Source organism: Lotus japonicus, chromosome 3 (assembly GCF_012489685.1).
Source record: "Lotus japonicus ecotype B-129 chromosome 3, LjGifu_v1.2".
Taxonomy (NCBI): domain Eukaryota; kingdom Viridiplantae; phylum Streptophyta; class Magnoliopsida; order Fabales; family Fabaceae; genus Lotus; species Lotus japonicus.
Genome location: NC_080043.1, coordinates 323,306 through 341,475, shown reverse-complemented (window position 1 = coordinate 341,475; position 18,170 = coordinate 323,306). Strand labels below are relative to the sequence as shown.

The window sequence follows — 18,170 nt, the reverse complement described above, 5'->3', positions numbered from 1 at the left end:
GGTGATGCTATGAAAGGTAGCTTCTCCGTGAACCAAACGTGGATCTAAAAACCAAATTGAAACAAACTCAATTTTACCCTTTTTCCCTTCTGATATATATACACTTTTAGCTCAGTTTTTTAGAATTTTGAAATAGTCCCAAATTTACGGAAGATGTCTAATTTCAAAATTAAGACGCAATTTCAATTAATTTGTGCAACAATGACTATACACAACTTTATTAGGAGGCACGCTAAAATAGATATTAATTTCAATTTGTATGAAGATGAGAACATAATTGTTAACATAAATGATCATGGTGATGTTAACTTCAAGTCCTCCTCAGTTGCAAACATATCTTCCTCACTAGAGGTTGATCATGTTCGAAACTTCATTAGAGATCAAATTGTAATGCTCAAGAACATCAACTAATATTCTAGTTATTTTTTAAGTTGTATTGCATTATATTTTATATTTCTTATTGTCTGGCTACTTTATATTTGCTTCAATGTTAATTTCATAATTTTATAGACAAATTTAAACATTCATATATTATTACTCCCTCCGTTCCTATTTATAAGTCCATTTTACCTAATTCTCTTAGATTAAGAAAAGTAGTTACAAGTAATAAATTTGTAAAAGAATTTATTCACTTTCCTAGATTAACCTCTCTCCCCAAGTTATTATTTCAAAATCTCATTGTCTCTTTCATATTAAATATGAGGATAGTTTTGAGAAAAAATAATTAATGCTTCATTGATATTGTAAATGGACTTATATTTAGGAACAAGAAAAACACTCAAAATTTGCTTTATAATAAGGAATGGAGGGAGTATTAACTTTGTTAAATCAATTTAAATATCATTCATATATATATATATATATATATATATTACAATTAATGTAATAAAATTAAATTGTAAATTAATTCTATTATGTAAAGTTTAAAAAAATGACGCAAAGCCATATATAATGATTAAAATAGTCATACCCATTTTGGTCATCATACAATTAAATCAAATCTAATCAAAGTTATCCAAACGAAATTCTGTTACGAAAATCAATTCTAGGTATATGTATCCAAACATAAATCACGTTCTTTGAACTCACATTTCCAGATCCAATTCTGATCAGATGTGATTCTGCTAACGCTAATCCAAACACACACTTAATTAATTGGATCAAAACTGATCCTCCCATTGGTTTGTTATAACTAGCAAATTAAAATAAATAAAATATCGACTTAGGTAGTATTGTTGAAACGAGGTCATTTTATATCTATAATTTAAAATGAAAATAATAGATGTGATATCATAAGAGTTTGAGATTTAAGTGACTATTAACCCTAATTTTGAATGTTGCATTTTGTTCCGGCCAGCTTCCATAAGTCCCAAAAGCATCTCGGCCAACCTAAAGGGTTTGCTCTTAAGTATGCGTCACAAAGGCGAACTGAATGACTCAGTGTCAGATCAGTCATATGAAGGTTGAGATACGACGAGTAAAGCTATGAAGCTTGAAGCACTCGAAAGCTCCACTAAAGGAATACTTCTAAAGAGACAATTGTGACTCAAAATGTGCAAGTTATCCTGATACGAGCGGATTGTTGCTAAATATTCTATCTATGGACTTGGTATTTCTTGAAATCCACTATATAAAGTTAATATGTCAAGTTCATTGGACTTGGTATTTCTTGGAATATTGTACTCACTTTATTGTGATAATCAATTTACAATTAGAGGATCAAATTGAGTTACACGGTTATTTTATTCATAAAAAGATTTAACTGTAAGATATCAAACGTAAACTCGATTAGTTTATCTCAACATGAATTAATTTTTTTTGTCACAACTCTTTCTTTAAAACAGATCGTAACAAGATATTCATATATTCCACCTGGTTGGCTGGTGAATATCCTATTTGGTGAATATCCTACTCCCCTAGACCCTAGTTCTGTTTCTTGGATTAAATCACCATCAACAATTCACTTTGTTTGGGCGTGGCTTACGTGTATCTTAGGTCGCCCTCCACAAGTTATCGTTACCGACCGATTTAGAATCTTGCAAATTGTGGTTGCTGATGTTTTTCCACAAGCTACGCACTGTCTTGTCTTAGCTTATCGAATGTCCTGCGAAATTTTCCAGAAAAACTGGGAGCATATCTAGAATATGAAGCAATCAGTGCACCTTTGAACAAAGCAGTTTATTCCTCACTAAGGGCTGAGGATTTTGATACATGGGAGGACACCATGAAAAGCAATGAAACTTGGGGACATAAATGGCTTCAATCATTATAGGAGGATAGGTAAGGGTGGGTTCCAGTTTACCTGAAGGAAATTTTCTTGGCAGGAATGTTTCCAATTCACCTAGTGATGTTGTTTCTTTCTTTTTTCTTATGGGTACCTTGATGAACAAACTTCTCCAGAAGAATTTAAAAAAAAAAAAAAAAGATTGAGGCGGGCAGAATGACAACTTGAGGCTTTGGCAAATTTGGACTTAAAATCTTCTACCTATATGCCAAAACCAAGGTCTTACTTTGAGTCCCAGGTTTCAAAGTTATACACCAGTGAAATATTAAGGATGTTTAAAAGGGAAGTGGAACGAATGTATTCTTGCTTTTGCACTAGGCAGATAAGTGTTGATGGGCCAGTTATTACATACATTGTCCAGGAACAAGTTGAAGTTGAGGGAAATCAGAGGGATGCAAAAGATTATGAGGTGTATGGCAGAGGGATGCAAAAGATTATGTGCAAGTAATGGGTGCTGGCAGAGGGCGATGAGCTGAATGGGCAAATATAAAACAAAACGAGAATAGCAGTAGCAGACTGCAATGCAGAAATCTAACATTGGTGCCAACCATAATGATATGATAGTAGAATCAATAAATCAATTTATTCTTAGAAGAATAATAGTTTGGGTGAATTCAACTCTGGTCATCACCACAGGCCAGGGCTTCAAGACCACAGGTCGCTTACAGAAATACTTACAAATCACCCACCAACACAACTCTTACGTTGGCTGTGAAAATCAAACACACAACCTTCTCATGGAAGTGGTCTGTCTTTGCCAACTGAGCCAACATAGGTTGGTTAGTATAAATCAACTTGTAATTATACATTTCCAACTTCATCTGGCTAGACAACTTAAGACGCTGTTATATAATATTTAACCATTTTAAAATAAAGAGTAATAGTCCAAATATTTCAGCTAAATACGGGATCCAAATTCAAAACTCTACCCACATAAATTTGCCGAGAATGACACATTAAATGTAAAGAAATGTAAACAACCCACCCAGATAAATATAAAAAAGAAGAAAAAAAAAAAGGCCTGAACAAAACTATGAATAGCTGTAGGTTAGTGATTTAATCCTCAAAATCTCCAGGATTTTCAAGTAAGTAGTTGGCTGCCAATTGCTCATCACGGTCACATGCCAAAAATGCCTCTATGACAGAGGCTCGATCGAATCCCATGGCCTCAAGCTACGAATCATGAGTACAAATCAATCAGCAAATATGAAGACTAACTTTTTTGAGTGTCTTCGAAAATGAAGACTGTTGGGGTCAGTCAGTTAAAAATGAAAAGAACACAAATCAGATTTAATAAATGCAAACATACCCTTCCAATCGCCTCCTGCTCAGCTGGTGTCACATTGATGGCATGAGGCATTTCTTGCTCAGGCTGATCAAATATATCACTAAGAGAAGAAAGAGGGTTACATTTCTAACCAAAAAGTTTCAATGATCATGCATAGAAAGTAAGCTACTAGTTCAATGTTATGTCCTATAAATGATTCCAGGAAAGGATTATCAGCCTAACAAGTCAAAAGGCTACTTTCATGTTTCAAAAAAAGACTAAAAGCCAAGAATTGAAATCAGATGCAATAGAAGGATGATTATGGGATCAAGTAATGTTTATAAAATCCAAAGATGAAATGATAAATTGTCATATATACCACATAAGGCAAGCAGTACACTCACCCTTCAGAACCCTCAACGGGTTCATTTATTAACTGGAGAAACTCAGCATGATGCTCATCAATAAGTCTTAAGAGACTGGGATTCTGCTTCCCCAGCTCCTGAAGTACAGGCTGCGATCGAAATGATCATATAGGCATTAACAAATAGCAAATGACCAAAAGTCAGGTACTGAGAGAATGAGAAAATAAATAGATAAGATACCTGAAGAATTTGGGGATTGGATTGCACCATTGAACGCAATGCTTGAAACTAAATACGCGGACAAGAAACAAGTGAATAAAGGCCATCAGAGCAAAGTTTGAAGGAAGAGAAGAAGAAAACAAGTTATTTTCAATACTATATTGTCTACATATCAACCCACTAACGATGTGCATGATTTTGAAACTATTGTGCATTTCTGACTAGCTCCAATAAATAAAAACAATAACATAATTTAATAGACAAGAGAATACAATCACAGCAAATTTTTTTCTTATCTCTTGCCATTTTTTGTAATAGCTACTATAGCGGAATTAAAAGAAGAATGCACAACATAAAATTTATTGTTTACTTAGTGGAATGGAATTTCTGTCTACTTCATTTGTTCTTTTCTACATATCACCAACGAGGAAAACAATGTAACCTGGTAGTCCAAATTTATATTTCAGACTTCATCAGGTTGGTGTCATTTGTGGTATAAGCAAATTGTCAAAATATAGCCCAGAATATTCAATTAGTAAATGTGATCACGACACGGACGTGCCAAGCATAAATGCCTTCTAACATTTAGAGCACAGCAATTGATGAAACAGAAACCCACCTGGGGATTGTTCCTCAGGAAGTCAAGAGATCCAACTCCAGCTCCAGCACCAGAAATTGTCTCCTAAAAGAGTTTCAACTTAAAATAAGTCACAGACAGTAACAGCAAAAGATTTCATGACAAGTTACAAGGGAACATGACTTTTGACAATCTATTAAAATAATAATTTTTACCTGAGGAAACATATTCAAAGGAGATGAGTTAGGGACCCCGGGAACAGCTCCAGCACTGACCCCACCTGTTTCAGTAGTCTGACTACTTGGGTGATTAGCAGCCGGTACAACAACTTCCGCTGCCACAGGAATTCCCTGCAAATAAATAAATAAATAATTGTGACATTGAAAAGATACAGCAGCAAACTTGAGCACTTGGAATCTACGGTGAGCAGTAAAGCCATACAGAATACAAGTAATCTACAGCACGCTCTGGGTTATTAAAAGCTGCTTGAAGAGCACGACTAACTGTATCCCGGTCCCAGCTGCCACCGCCCATGTCCATAATTTGTTGAATAGTCTGCTCAATATTACTACTACCAGCAACTAAATTTGAAGCAGCCTGACCATAAGTATCTGCAGTCACACTGCAAAAAAGACAGCAAAATGTATTTCAAAAGGCTTGATTAAATGAAAGGGGGGAATGGAAAACGACTCAATTAGTTGATTGCAGCATGATGGTGAGATGTTTATGGATATCATGAAAACTTTGGGCGTAATTATAATTAGAAGACTATGGTTTGTACATAGTATACAAGGTTTTAAAAATTTAGATCTAAAGATTGGTGAACAATTGAAAATGGCAGCTGTAGTGATGTCTAAATGCAATGAGATGAATAAGCCTAGACACAAGTCTGGCCCTTCCCAGGACCCTGATTGTAAAAAAAAGATTAATTAGATTGACCAACGGATCATACTTTCAGGGAATACACAAATCTAAAATGACAAACGCTACACTTTTAGGGATCAAAATGATATTTTACTCCAAAGTTTGGCCCTTCTCAGGGGCCATGACAGGAAAAAAAAATCGATAGTTTGTGCAAGCCTGAAATCATTGCTGGCCCAGCTTAGAATCGGACCAAACTGGCTTGCCTATCAGGACAGTGGAGGAAAGAATAACTAACTAGATCAGGCCAAACCAAAAATTATCAGGCTAGCTCATTTTCATTTCACCCCAATCTAGCCTCTGGCAAAATTGGCCTGTCCTTCTTGTGAAAAGGAAATAGTAATTAATTAGGACCTGTCCGATTTGCGATCAGACAATCTTAATTGGAATATTAAATCAGGGTATCCCAAATTTACATGCTAGCCCTACTAGCATCATGCCAAATTCAACACATTTGGACTCCTGAATGTATTGCTAAAGATTAAACGCAGAGCTTATTGATCATGAGACAGGAACTACTTAAAGGCAGTATATATATAGTGGCATAATGAATAGAAACTTCATTACAATTTTTTAATAGTATATCCAGAGAAATATACAAATAAAAGCCATACTTCGTAGTTGTGGCATCTGTGGCAGATGCAACATTGTTTGCAGACCTGCAGAACCAGATAACATAAATTAGGGCAAAAACTCAGCTGATATAAAAACAACTACATCATAAACTATTTCAAACAAACTCACTGAGTTTGTACTGGAGCTGCGGGATTAGGTGTTGATACTGATATAGGTGGATTGCTAGCAGGCTGTCAATACATGCACAATCACCAGCTCATACAGTGTAAAAAGAAAGATAACCCAAATGGAAAAAGGATAATAAAAATGAGGAAGAACATGCCTGAGTCGATGAAGTGCCAGCAGATCCCATGGTCTTGCTCTGCAAATAGAAGAATATTAAAATGGCATATTATGGTAATCTCCAAAGCATGGGCAAACCTAGGTAGGTTACGGGTACGTACCAATTTCCAAATAAAAAAATTGGGTACATTTTGGGTACGTTTCGAGTTCTCCACGGGTACTTCGTCGGTTCTTAATTCTCAAAACTACGTCGTTTTATGTTTTATATAAAAGAAAAAAATCAATTACAGATTACTCACTCCACTTCTTTAACCTCATCCACACCTACCGCTGCTCTTCCCTCACTCATGTTTGATTTTCTCCCTCGTCCGCCGGCCACCATTTTACATGTACTTCGAGTCTGCTCGCGGTGCTACTCGGTTGTTTGCTGCACAACCATCCTCTTCGATGTTCATGAGCGCTAGGAGGCCATCCTGTTCATTCTCCACCATACGCCTGTAAGCCGTTCTTGACCTCTATTCATGTATGAATCGATTCTCCCATGAACCAATATTTTGTTCTATTTAAGATTGCTGATTTTAAATCGAAAATGCCGATCCCCAATTTCTTCTTTTCTTCTAGTTTCTTGTCTTTTTTTTATTTGCTAAGCCATGGGAAAGGTGGGTTTTCTATTAATTGTAAATAATAAAATTAAGTGAGATTAGATGAAAGTGACGCACTAATTGGCATTCTTTTATCTTTTAAATATATATGGACATACCAGTACCTTAAATTTAAAAAAATCCCATATCCCGTGGCCGTACCCGTATCTATGCAACCTAGATGGTAATATGTTTACAATAAACTAGATAAATTGAATTCAGTATTAACATACCTTACTAAGCATGACAACAAGAAAGCCATCCTCAGAGACCTTATTATCTGCTAGTGTAGTTTCATCTTTCAAAACCTTCCCATTGTGAATAAGCAATTGCTGCCCACATGGGTAATTATCTTTGCCTTGCACATCTTCAATATTCTTTTTGACAGCCATAATCTGAGTTAAAAAAGATAGTAGCTCAATTTCAGCTAGAAAAAAGGGCAAATATGAAATTGACATTAGATTAAAAAAGGGCAACATGGAATTGACACAGAGAGGCTTGAGTGCAGACACCAAAGATCATTTATTTAACAGAAATGAGAAAGAAAGAAATCAAAAGTAAGGGGTTACATCACAATTCACATCACAGCATAATCATATCAAATATCACATAAAAATAATAATCAATGATACAGGGAAAATACAAAGATAAAAACTTTGAATTAAAAATGGCAGTTTCAGAACAATGACGAATAGAATGAACAATGCAGCTCAGCGAGAGAGAAGGCAGAAGAAAACAGAATTGAAAGCAATGAAAACGAAGAGAAAACTAACAGAATCAGAGGGTTGAACCCTGATTTCGAAATGGCTGCCTTTCAAAGTCTTGACGGTGAGCTTCATCGGAGCCTCCGCAACGTAACAGCACCGATCTCAATCCGATTCAGCTACGCTGCTGCTGGCAATGAAACCCTAGCCACTTTGCCTCGCACACTCTTTTTCTTTCTCCTTAATTTTTCTTTTTCCTTAAATTAGAGTAAGACTACACTTTTTTGTGTTCATGGACCCAAAACACTTTTTTCCGGTTCTGCCTAATTTCAAAATAATTAAATAATTCTATGAAATTAAAATATGTCATTATTTGTGCTTCTTAACTTTAAGTGGTTCATTAAAAAAATTGATAAATTTTTAGTAGAAATATTGAGCAGGAGTTTGAGGATGTTAGTGAGATGTCAATGGAGGGTTGGAGGGTGGGTTTGAGGTTTTTTTTTTTCATTGTACATTCTTCATTAATACTTATATAGCTCATAGTTTGAAGCTTGTTTAGACTCTCGGCTTGAAAAAGGTTATCTGTTTATCAGATTCTCAAGATGCAATGAAGTCTATTAGTGTCACCTCTAGAATGTCATAATCACGTGGACATTTTATATAGTTAGCGAGTGAATACGTGTTACACTACTTGAGATCGAGATTGTGGTAATGTGAGAGATGTTTGGCGAAATTTGGATTTACAGGTGTTCGCTACAAACTTCTCTTGGCAATATGTGAATATGTGCTTGAGGAGGGTTATTTGTCAATCACATCCTCAATGTGCAGTGAAGCTTATTAGTATTTCACATCCAGGTCTTTATAGGCATGTGGGCATTTTGCCATTTTATGAGATAATAACAAGTTGTTGAGGAGACCTTGGTGTGTGGAGATAATGTAAGTCAGGGTCATGAGTTAGTTATCCTAAAGAGATCTTTGAAGGGTATGAGTCAGTTTTTGCTTGTTGATACGTTGAAGGTCTCTGTTTTGATAGGTTAGTACAATGTCGTTTATTTTTGTATTTTTCTTCTTCTTCATTTTGTCGTTTGCATAAAAAATAAGAGTAAGAAAACACATCGATTATAAAATTAAATACTTGAGGTTTTTCGATGTATCAAAAAAAAATTAAATACTTGATGCGAAAGAGGTATGTGACAAATTTTAAGAACAAACATAAATTTAAAGATATCATTGGATTTAAGCATGAATATGCAAAAACTACTGTAACAATATCTGTTTCAAAACAAATGAAACAATATCTTACCATACCATGTTTCCTTTTATTTCAATAGTAATTAGTGTCTACAAAGTCAACTAACCAACAATTTCAAAAAAAGAACACCTAAAACACTGTGTGTAAGGAGAAAAAAAAATCAAACTCCTACTATAGCGATTCTGCAATGCTATAGCACAAACAAAAATGCAAATCATACGATCTGTCGCTTAACTAAAAGGAATATTTATTATTTCGTAGCCTAACAGACTTTGCCACTGTTGTAGACATATTTAGATGCAAGGGAACCCACCATATATCAAAGAATGCAGTCAAAGTAACACTTTTTTTGCATGCAAGAGGTTTAGACATTAGATGAAGAAAAACATTGATGGAGCAAAGGGATACCACAATGATGAAAGGTTAAAGGAAGTGGCGGAACTAGAAATTTTAGGAAGCCTAGGCAAATTTTATGATTTAATCTCTAAACTTTGCATTTCCTTATAAATTTGTCTTTTCTCTAATTTTTTTTTTGGGCCAAAAAACCTACCTAGTCCAAAGAAATTTGTATTTTTTTTACTTTGAGCCAGGGCATTGGACCTACCAAGCCCTGTGGTAGGTCCGCCACTGGTTAAAGGTAAGAATGTGAAATAAAAGAGGAGGGAAAAAGGTGATGCGGGAGAGATATATGTAAAGGAGAGGATGGAGGGTGATAAAAGGAAAACTAGGAAGAAGGAAAAAGAGAGAAAAGAAGGTGGAGGAGGAGGTGAAGAAAAAGGTCACTAATCAAGGAAGTGAATATTGGCGGAAGGGTGGAGGAGAATGCAGATCTCACTAAAGAGGTGAACTCTCACTAAGGGGAGGGGAAACCTACCTAGAGTTGGTAAAGAGCCTTCTTTTGGAGAAAGAGAATCCCTTAGCCCTTATGCGCTATAAGATTTTTGGGAAAGTAACACCATAATCTAAAATGGTTATTATGAAAAAAAATTATAATTTTTAGTCCTGAATTTTTTTATTTGATGTCATAAAGCATTTTTGAAATACTTTTTACCCAATCGCTAGTCGACATGACAATCTTAGTCAAATATAAATGTCCACATGTTATTTTCACATCAGTTTTAGTTCTTCAAAATTTTATCAAATTTAGTGTTTCTCCATTTTTCTCTCTTCTTCCTCTTCCTCTTCCTCCTCCCACCCATCATCACCCCTTCTTCAACCATTTTCCCCGACGAACCACCACACTTAAACCTTAATTTTCCCTTCTCTCCCCCGAACCTCTAGTCAATGAATCTACAATGGACTAGTAACTATTTATAGTTTCATCATAGGATTGAATCAACATAAAAGCAAAGGAAAATTACACATAACAAATCAAATTAAATAGAGAAAATTTGGGTTCTTTGGATTTCTCTGGTTGATTTTTAATTAGCTTGGATCATTTGTTCTTGGGTTGGTTTTTGGTGTCTTTGGTTTTTCTCGTAAATCTTGGTAGGTTGGTTTTTGCGGGGTTTTCCTTCTTGGTTTGTTGGGGATATTTTTTATTGGTTGGTGGTTATCTTTTTGTTGTAATAACTACCTTCGTTATCCCATTTTGAACTTTATTTCCAAACCTTGTGGTTAATACATATTTTTTTCTTTCTAAAAAAATTAGTGCAATAAGATCAAATTCACAATCATCTGCCACTAGCTAGTTGAGAAATTAGTAGGCATTAGGCCTTAATTATGATTTTCAGTTGAATTTAATGGGATGATTTTAGCTTCTTGGGCTACCTGAATTGTTTTACATTATAATTTTAATACACATCCTCACACAAAAACTCACTTAAGCTTGAAGTGTATAATAAACAGGTCGATATGATACTATGTCAAGCAATCAATTATTTAAAAAATTTTAAAATATTAAATAATAGTCACATAAATGATTTTATATTATATTTCTAACAACATACACCCTCTTGTCACTATTATAAGCAAAAAACAACATTTTCATTTCATAGAATAAATGATGTATCTACTCATTACTATAGGGGTGTATTCAAATAATTTCATTTTCCTAATTGAATCTGGGATCCGAATGGCCCTTTTCTAAGTAAAACATTATCATATGTGAAAATTAATGCCTTTTGATTCTTCTCATTGTTCAGGGTTCAAATCTTATACATGGTAAAAAGAACCGGCACACAAAAATGAGAGTCTTGTCCCAGGTAGATTAACTTGGATTAGTTAAAATTCAATGTGACTTTTCTGAATCATGAGGATTTATGGCTAAAAAATTGAAGTTCATTTTAAAACGGCAGAAAAACAAAATTGCATCTTAGAAACTCAATAAACAATGCTATGATTTTTATCCCTTCGACAAGTGGAGATCAACGTTAAAAGTTGAAAAAGATGAGTAATTAAAGATTTGAGTGCGGTATTTCACGTTTTGTTACCGTGAAAGTTACACTTGAAAACCCACATCTTATAGGATTGTCAAGTGTGCTGTTATTTTAAAATGTTTTATGACGCTATAATGACTATTTTCAATCAAACAAAGTATAGTTTTTCAAGGCTAAAAACTATGGAACTTTTTCATAGGGACCATTTTAGTTTATGGTATAAGATAGCTACCAAAAATATATTTAACCCAAAAATATATATTATAAAAATGACAGCAAATCTTATTTTTCACTAATAAAAATTAGGATCAAGAAATCCATGATTTATAATTGAATATATGGCTCACACATTGAATGGCAGTAGATCAAATTAAGTTGCCAAAAGTCCATAATCTGCTGTATAGTATACACGTAATAAAAAGTAAAATAACTCATGCTTGGTCCATCTTTAAGTAAGAGAAGAAAAAAAACTAATTAGCCAGTTAAGTAGGAGGCATTTGTACATTGTCAAACTTGAAATGGCCTAGCAAAGCTCCACGATTTACTCCTCCTCCTCTTCTTTCTCATCATCATATTGAATTAATCAATCCAACTTTAAGTATTGTCCTAAAAATTTGGCAAAACAAATCAACAAATCTGAATTAGTCTCAATTAAAGTGCTTATATATAACTAGTATCAAATGCATCTTGATTATGATCTTGGACAAGATGAGTGTTTCTTCTTCTACCATGCTCTCCTATTTTTCACTACTAGTTGTACTAGTAATATTCCCTGCTTGCACCACTTGTTTTGACATTACTAAACTACTATCTCAATACCCTTCTTACAGCACTTTCAGCAACTACCTCACCCAAACCAAGCTGGCAGACGAGCTGAACAACAGGGAAACCGTTACCCTCCTCGCCGTCGATAACGCCGGGTTAGCCCCGATCTCCGGCGAGCCAATGGACGTCATCAAGAGGGTGCTCAGCATCCATGTCATTCTCGACTACTTTGACGTCGAGAAATTCCACAACATGGGTGACCAGACTATCACCGTCGCCACTCTGTTTCAGACCACCGGCCAAGCTCAGGGGATGCAGGGGTTCATGAAGATCACCGATCTCAGCACCGGCTCCGTCACTTTCAGCTCCGTTTCCGATCCCAACGCCACCGGCGCCAAATTGATCAAGGACGTTTTCTCTCAGCCTTACAATATCTCCATCGTGCAGGTCAGCACCGTCATCATGCCACGCGCTCTGCTCGACGGCGCGCCATCACCTTCTCCCGTACCGGTTGTTTCACCTGTTCCGGTAGCCACCCCAATTCCCGTTCCGATGCCTGTAGTATCACCTGTGCCGGTACCCGCGCCCGTTCCTGTAGTTTCACCTGTACCGGTGGTGTCTCCGGTGCCGGTAGCCACACCAGTTCCAGTTCCAGTTCCGGTGGTATCACCTGTGCCAGTGGCGGTTCCAATACCAGTTCCGGCGCCTGCATTGTCTCCTCCTAGTCCGACTCCGGGTTCGGTTTCAGGCCCGGGTCCTAATGCGGGTGACGACGGAAGTGAAGCGCCGGCAGATTTAAGTCTTTCGCCTGGTGGTGGTGCTGATAATGGAGGAGAGGATCCTAATTCAAATTCAGGGGTGAACAAGTTATGTGTGAACAGGGCTTTAGCTATTCTTGTTACTTTCTTATCAGTGTATGTGATGTATAATAATAATAAGAGTTGTTAGATATTGATGATTAATTGATGTGAGAATTATTAGCTCAGCAAGTAGGACAATTGATGTAGGAGAATTTTTGGCAGAGATGGGTGATTTGCAATTCCAGGTTTGTGATCAATGCTATCAAAAAAAATTATTGGCTTCTCATTGATTTTGGTTTCATGACTTCTACACACACAACTTTAATTATGCTGTGATGAGCATAGAGGTAGGTTGGGCTGGACTTCTTATATATTATGCTCAAAATTTGGAAAGATGTCTAAGTTTAATTTTTGTATGGAGTTGTATAGAACATATGTAGAAGGGCTTAACAGCTTAAGGCATTGCTGATTGCTGTTAGAGACGAGGAAAATGAAGTGAATTAATGTCATGTTTGGAAATGCTTCTACAATTGATTCTAAATCGACAATTAATTTTAGGGATTAGTTTATGTGAGTTACTTTTGATTGTCAAAATTGATTATGAGAAATTAAGTAGAAACTCTTCCATAGATGCTATTAATGAATTGAGGGGTAGTACTTCCCTTGGCAGTCTCTATTCCTTATGAATCTTCAATGACAGATGTTGGTGTATAGGTGAGAAAAGTTATGCTAAAAAGAATATATATGTTGCTACCATTCCTCATGTTCTTACATTCAGGAAATAATCTTAGTTTCTAAGCCCACAGATAAAACTTGAAACAATCTTGTTACCAACAAAAACCAGTTAACTATAGTGATTTTCTGAGTTTACCAAGTTGTTTAGTTTGATAGTCAGTGAGACATGAAACATAATTGCTTTGCTGTTAAAGAAGCAGTAGTGCCTCCCCGAAAGCTCTTGGGTGTGTGTGACTTTTGACAAACTAAATTAGCATATTTACAACTACAGTATTATCAGTGTCTTCCACTTAGTTTTAGAAACCAAGGACTATGCCTCTGCAATGCAATTGCCAGCAATGGGAAGATAACAGGACTGTGACTTGCCTGTTGCAGAATATGCAGCAGTTTTAATTATTTGTAAACAAACAAGCATCAAATTTGTATGTGTCTGGTTGGTTTCAAGTTTGTTTTATTGCAGATTGTGATGAAGCTTCATGGTGGTTGGACCATACAAAAATCCTCCAGAAGGGTAGTTGCTTGCGCTTATGGCATTTGTCTATGACTTCGCTTTCGGTTCTTTGTAGTATTTCCCACATCACTTGTACATCAGAGTATTCACAAGTCTGCACATCATCCTGAAGCTTCAACAATCCTGCTCCTGCACCATAAATGTTCATGTCAGTACGTGCCAATAAAAAAACAGTATCATCAAAGTAGAAACTAACACTTAAAAGTAGAGTATGATGAGTTACATCGAGTGCAAATCTTAGCAGAGAAATTTAGAGTAAGAGGAAGTGTTTAGTAGTTGAATTATTTTATATTTCTCTCTATTAATTTCAGTATCAATCACATACACATATAATGTACTTTTAGCATGATAAGTGATTGTTACAATTATCAAAGAATTACAATGACTCACTTTAATCACTCTACTAAGCACCGATTATCTTCACTAACATCAATAACACTAAACACATAGCCCTCCACTAATAACATTTAATTTTCACTTAACAATCAGGACATTGCTCAAATCTATTCAAAGAAATGCCTGTATCTTATTATTATGTTATGTGTGTTTACAAAGAGGATAAGTTTCCATGTTTGGAGAAGAAATGATTCTCAAATTAAAGCTAATAAGACTAGTGGTATGTTTGAAAATCTTCTTAGAAAGGCAAAATCAAATACAGGGGAAAAACTTGTGAGTAGGTTCTGACTAACTTAAGGTGAAAATTAAGGTGATTAAATATGCTATAGCTTTTTATGATGAGAAAAGTGATGTTGATATCAATTAAAAGCTATTGAAACCATTCCCACAATAAGATTTCGTGATATCCAGATACTTGTTGGGATGTTTTACATATTTGTAGAAAGTATGATGTAACAATGGAGGCAGATATTGGTCCTGTTACTAAACCTTAAAACTGTGGTACAGAGGAAACCTTAGCAAAATGATGTAACAATATAGTGTGATGTTATTTTTGAGCCGCCACTAAAGTAGGTGACTAGGTGGGGCGGCATAAATAAAGTTGCACAGAAAACGATGTGGATCCTCCTCATCTTTCTTTCAGTGCCATGGCTCAAAAAAAAAGTTAGGTCAGTTAGTAGTTACCACGCACGCACAAGTAGCATGTACTAGCGCCTTTCATAAAATTTGTTGTTTTTTATTGAGTAAAATACACTCACCCCCCTCAAGATTTGCAAGAATGACACTCCACCCCATTCTTTTTTTAAATCTACACTCCACCCCATTTTTTATAAAGGAAAAATTTAGTGACGAAAACAAATTCGTCACTAATAAAAAATAATTACTAATTAGTTAAAATTTAAATAAGTTTAATGCATATACACTATCATACATTAATTTATGAAAATAATTTTACTGAATTAAATTTAAAAAAACAATTCACTCTGTCTGTTAAGTCCACGTCCCATCTGTCTCCAAATTATATTTCTCACCACAAACGGTCACCACCAAGCCTTTGCTCCCTTTAACACGACGGCCACTGTCCCAGAATGTGAAACCCCATGGCACCACCATGCATCAAAGTTTTGTTGCGACCTGAACCACAGAACGTGAATCGCACATTCCCAAAGCTACCTGTTCAACTACTTCTTGTGAACTTCACCCCCTTTAAGTTGCGAGCGAACGCTCTGTTGGTTTAAGATGTCGTTGGATTTTGTTAAAAACGGTGCTCCACCGCATCGTTGGGTTCTAATAACCTCTGATCCACTTCATATTTCTTAATTTTGTTTCTCTATTTTCTTCACCCATTTGTCTTGCTTTTTGGGTCTACAATCCAATTTTCAAAATTTGAGGTATAAAGAGATTATTTTTATTAAAATTGAATTATTACCAAATATGAAAACACAAGCATGTTTCCCTATGTTCGAGATATGGTTTGTAAACCGGTCGGGTGTGCTATTGCAGAATTTGCATTGTGAATTTATGGAGGAAGACCGCGATTGAGAGAATGAGGAGGACTGTGATGTTTTCATTTTTAAATTTATTGGATTATATTGAAAATATTTTTTGAAATTATTGATTAACAATTTAAATAATAACTAATTATTAATGAAGAATATTTTTCGTCACTAAATTTGCATCTATATAAAATGGGGTGGGGTGTAGATTTTAGACAAGAATGGGGTGGAGTGTAATTCTAACAAACCTTGAGAGGGGTGAGTGTACTTTACTCTTTTTTATTTAATGCCTTTTTTTTCAGTTTTCCATCTATATCATTAACTGATCATCTTATTTAATTACCACATTTTATATTGACTAACCACAATTCTTCTATTAAAAAAAACCCACAATTCTTCTTTCTTTATTGAGTATTTACTATATTCCCTGTTTCTAAAAAAAGGATAAATAAGTAGTCAAATAGTAGTAATAATAATTTTTAGTATCTTATTTTTTTTTGGTGAATGAAAAAACTAGCATGTTATTCTTTATATATACCATAACTTTAAACAACAATTTTTATATGGAATAGAGAAAGTATTAAATATAATTACTAGTGGCATATTATATTATTGGGAAAAACTTGAGTTGGCAAATTGGGTGAAAGGAAGGTAAAAAGGCGTGTGATGCAGGTAGAATTAAAGGTATGAATATTATTATGCGGGTATAGTATAGAGGTAGAATTTATGTGGTTAGTTTTATGTTAAGTGGAAGTCTGGAAGATTAATTTAAGTAAAGTAATGGACCCTTTAATTGATAACAGAAAGCAATGTGAATATGAATGTATGGACATACACACACGGACAGGGGTGGTATCTGATAAGTGACCCATATCCATCCATCTAATAACTTACCATTATTTAGATTGCGCATCGCCTCTCTCAAAAAAACCAATCAACATCTAGCTAGCTAGCTAGACTAGTAAAGCCCATTTAAAGGAAGGGAAGAAGCTAGCGAATTGAACATTTGATTTTAATTTGTTGTAGAAGAAGAAGATTCAGGCCCAGACTGAGAGCAAGTTTGGATATAAAATTAAATAATATATATCAGATAAAAAATTAAGCATATAGATTAGCAAGTGAGACGGTGGAATTAAGAAATGGAGAAAATGGCATGAATATATACTTGAGATGGAGTAGCACTGTAGCAGAGCATGGGAGTGAATTAAAAAGAGTTTTTTGCGCGCATATAGATAGATAGATAGAATATGAATATGAAACATGGAAAAATGAAGTGATGAATGAATTTAATTTATATATATAGGATAGCTAGAAGAATGAAAGAAAGGAACGAACCGTTTTTGGAGGATTTGAGGCGAGAAGAGAGAGTGAGCCAGACACGCCGGACAGGAAAAACCATGTTTTGCCAGATACTCATCAATTTATGTTTGACTACTAGCTTTATTCCTCTCTTACTGCTTGTCTTCCTCCTTCTCGTAGTCGTCGTCCTCCTCCTCTGCCGTAGTGGTTGTGGCACCCGCACCCTTCGTCCTCTTTTTGACCCGGCCAGTGCCGCTCCTAGTCTAGTCCTCTTATTACTCTTCTCTTTTCTGCTGCAGTGCTGCTGCATCAATACTGATATATAAGAGAGAGATGAGGAATTGAAGAGGCTTATGTTTAGAGTTTGAAAAACTGTATGTATTCTTCTACCTCCTCTCTTCTCCTCTTGTTTCTTTGGCTCACTCTAGCTGCTGCTACTTAATTCAGATTTATGTGCTGCTATTTAAACAAACTCATATCACCGACACGTGATGCCTAATTATTGCTATTATATTGCCCTATTTATTTCATTTAAATTCCTCACATTTCTTTCTTTATTAGTATTCTACACGGATATATGCTGCTAATGCCCACCAAAAACTTAATTATTACTAGTACTCATATTATAAGATTAACAATCACTTTGGTGTTTACCGTCGACACTAATTAAGGAACTACAACACACCAATTACTTTATTTTGT

The 18,170-nt window shown here is 35.3% G+C and overlaps 3 protein-coding genes across 3 annotated transcripts; 1 reads left to right on the top strand and 2 right to left on the bottom strand.

Moving 5' to 3' along the window:
• Positions 1 to 3,106: 3,106 nt before the first annotated feature.
• LOC130748497 (ubiquitin receptor RAD23b-like) lies at positions 3,107 to 8,100 on the bottom strand. The gene is made up of 12 exons (XM_057601726.1): positions 7,906 to 8,100; positions 7,366 to 7,527; positions 6,532 to 6,570; positions 6,378 to 6,439; positions 6,248 to 6,292; positions 5,154 to 5,334; positions 4,928 to 5,062; positions 4,755 to 4,817; positions 4,157 to 4,204; positions 3,956 to 4,065; positions 3,594 to 3,672; positions 3,107 to 3,457 (listed from the first exon to the last, which is right to left on the bottom strand). The coding sequence occupies exons 1-12, from the start codon at positions 7,969 to 7,971 to the stop codon at positions 3,341 to 3,343; spliced, it is 1,107 nt and encodes a 368-aa protein (XP_057457709.1). The 5' UTR covers positions 7,972 to 8,100; the 3' UTR covers positions 3,107 to 3,340.
• Positions 8,101 to 12,174: 4,074 nt separating this feature from the next.
• On the top strand, positions 12,175 to 13,179 carry LOC130749596 (fasciclin-like arabinogalactan protein 14). Its single transcript, XM_057602973.1, has one exon. The coding sequence runs from the start codon at positions 12,175 to 12,177 to the stop codon at positions 13,177 to 13,179; it is 1,005 nt and encodes a 334-aa protein (XP_057458956.1).
• A 676-nt stretch (positions 13,180 to 13,855) lies between these two features.
• LOC130748155 (uncharacterized) lies at positions 13,856 to 17,922 on the bottom strand. The gene is made up of 2 exons (XM_057601316.1): positions 17,505 to 17,922; positions 13,856 to 14,406 (listed from the first exon to the last, which is right to left on the bottom strand). Exons 1-2 carry the CDS (start codon positions 17,776 to 17,778, stop codon positions 14,207 to 14,209), a joined length of 474 nt encoding a protein of 157 aa, XP_057457299.1. The 5' UTR covers positions 17,779 to 17,922; the 3' UTR covers positions 13,856 to 14,206.
• Between the last annotated feature and the right edge of the window lie 248 nt (positions 17,923 to 18,170).

Coding starts and splice junctions, on each gene's coding strand:
- LOC130748497 (XM_057601726.1), bottom strand. CDS start 7,971: ATGAAGCTCACCGTCAAGACTTTGAAAGGCAGCCATTTCGAAATCAGG. Junction 6,293..6,377: donor GCAGCTCCAGTACAAACTCA/GTGAGTTTGTTT, acceptor CTGGTTCTGCAG/GTCTGCAAACAATGTTGCAT. Junction 5,335..6,247: donor ACAGATGCCACAACTACGAA/GTATGGCTTTTA, acceptor TCTTTTTTGCAG/TGTGACTGCAGATACTTATG.
- LOC130749596 (XM_057602973.1), top strand. CDS start 12,175: ATGAGTGTTTCTTCTTCTACCATGCTCTCCTATTTTTCACTACTAGTT.
- LOC130748155 (XM_057601316.1), bottom strand. CDS start 17,778: ATGCAGCAGCACTGCAGCAGAAAAGAGAAGAGTAATAAGAGGACTAGA. Junction 14,407..17,504: donor CCTCAAATCCTCCAAAAACG/GTTCGTTCCTTT, acceptor TTTATGGTGCAG/GAGCAGGATTGTTGAAGCTT.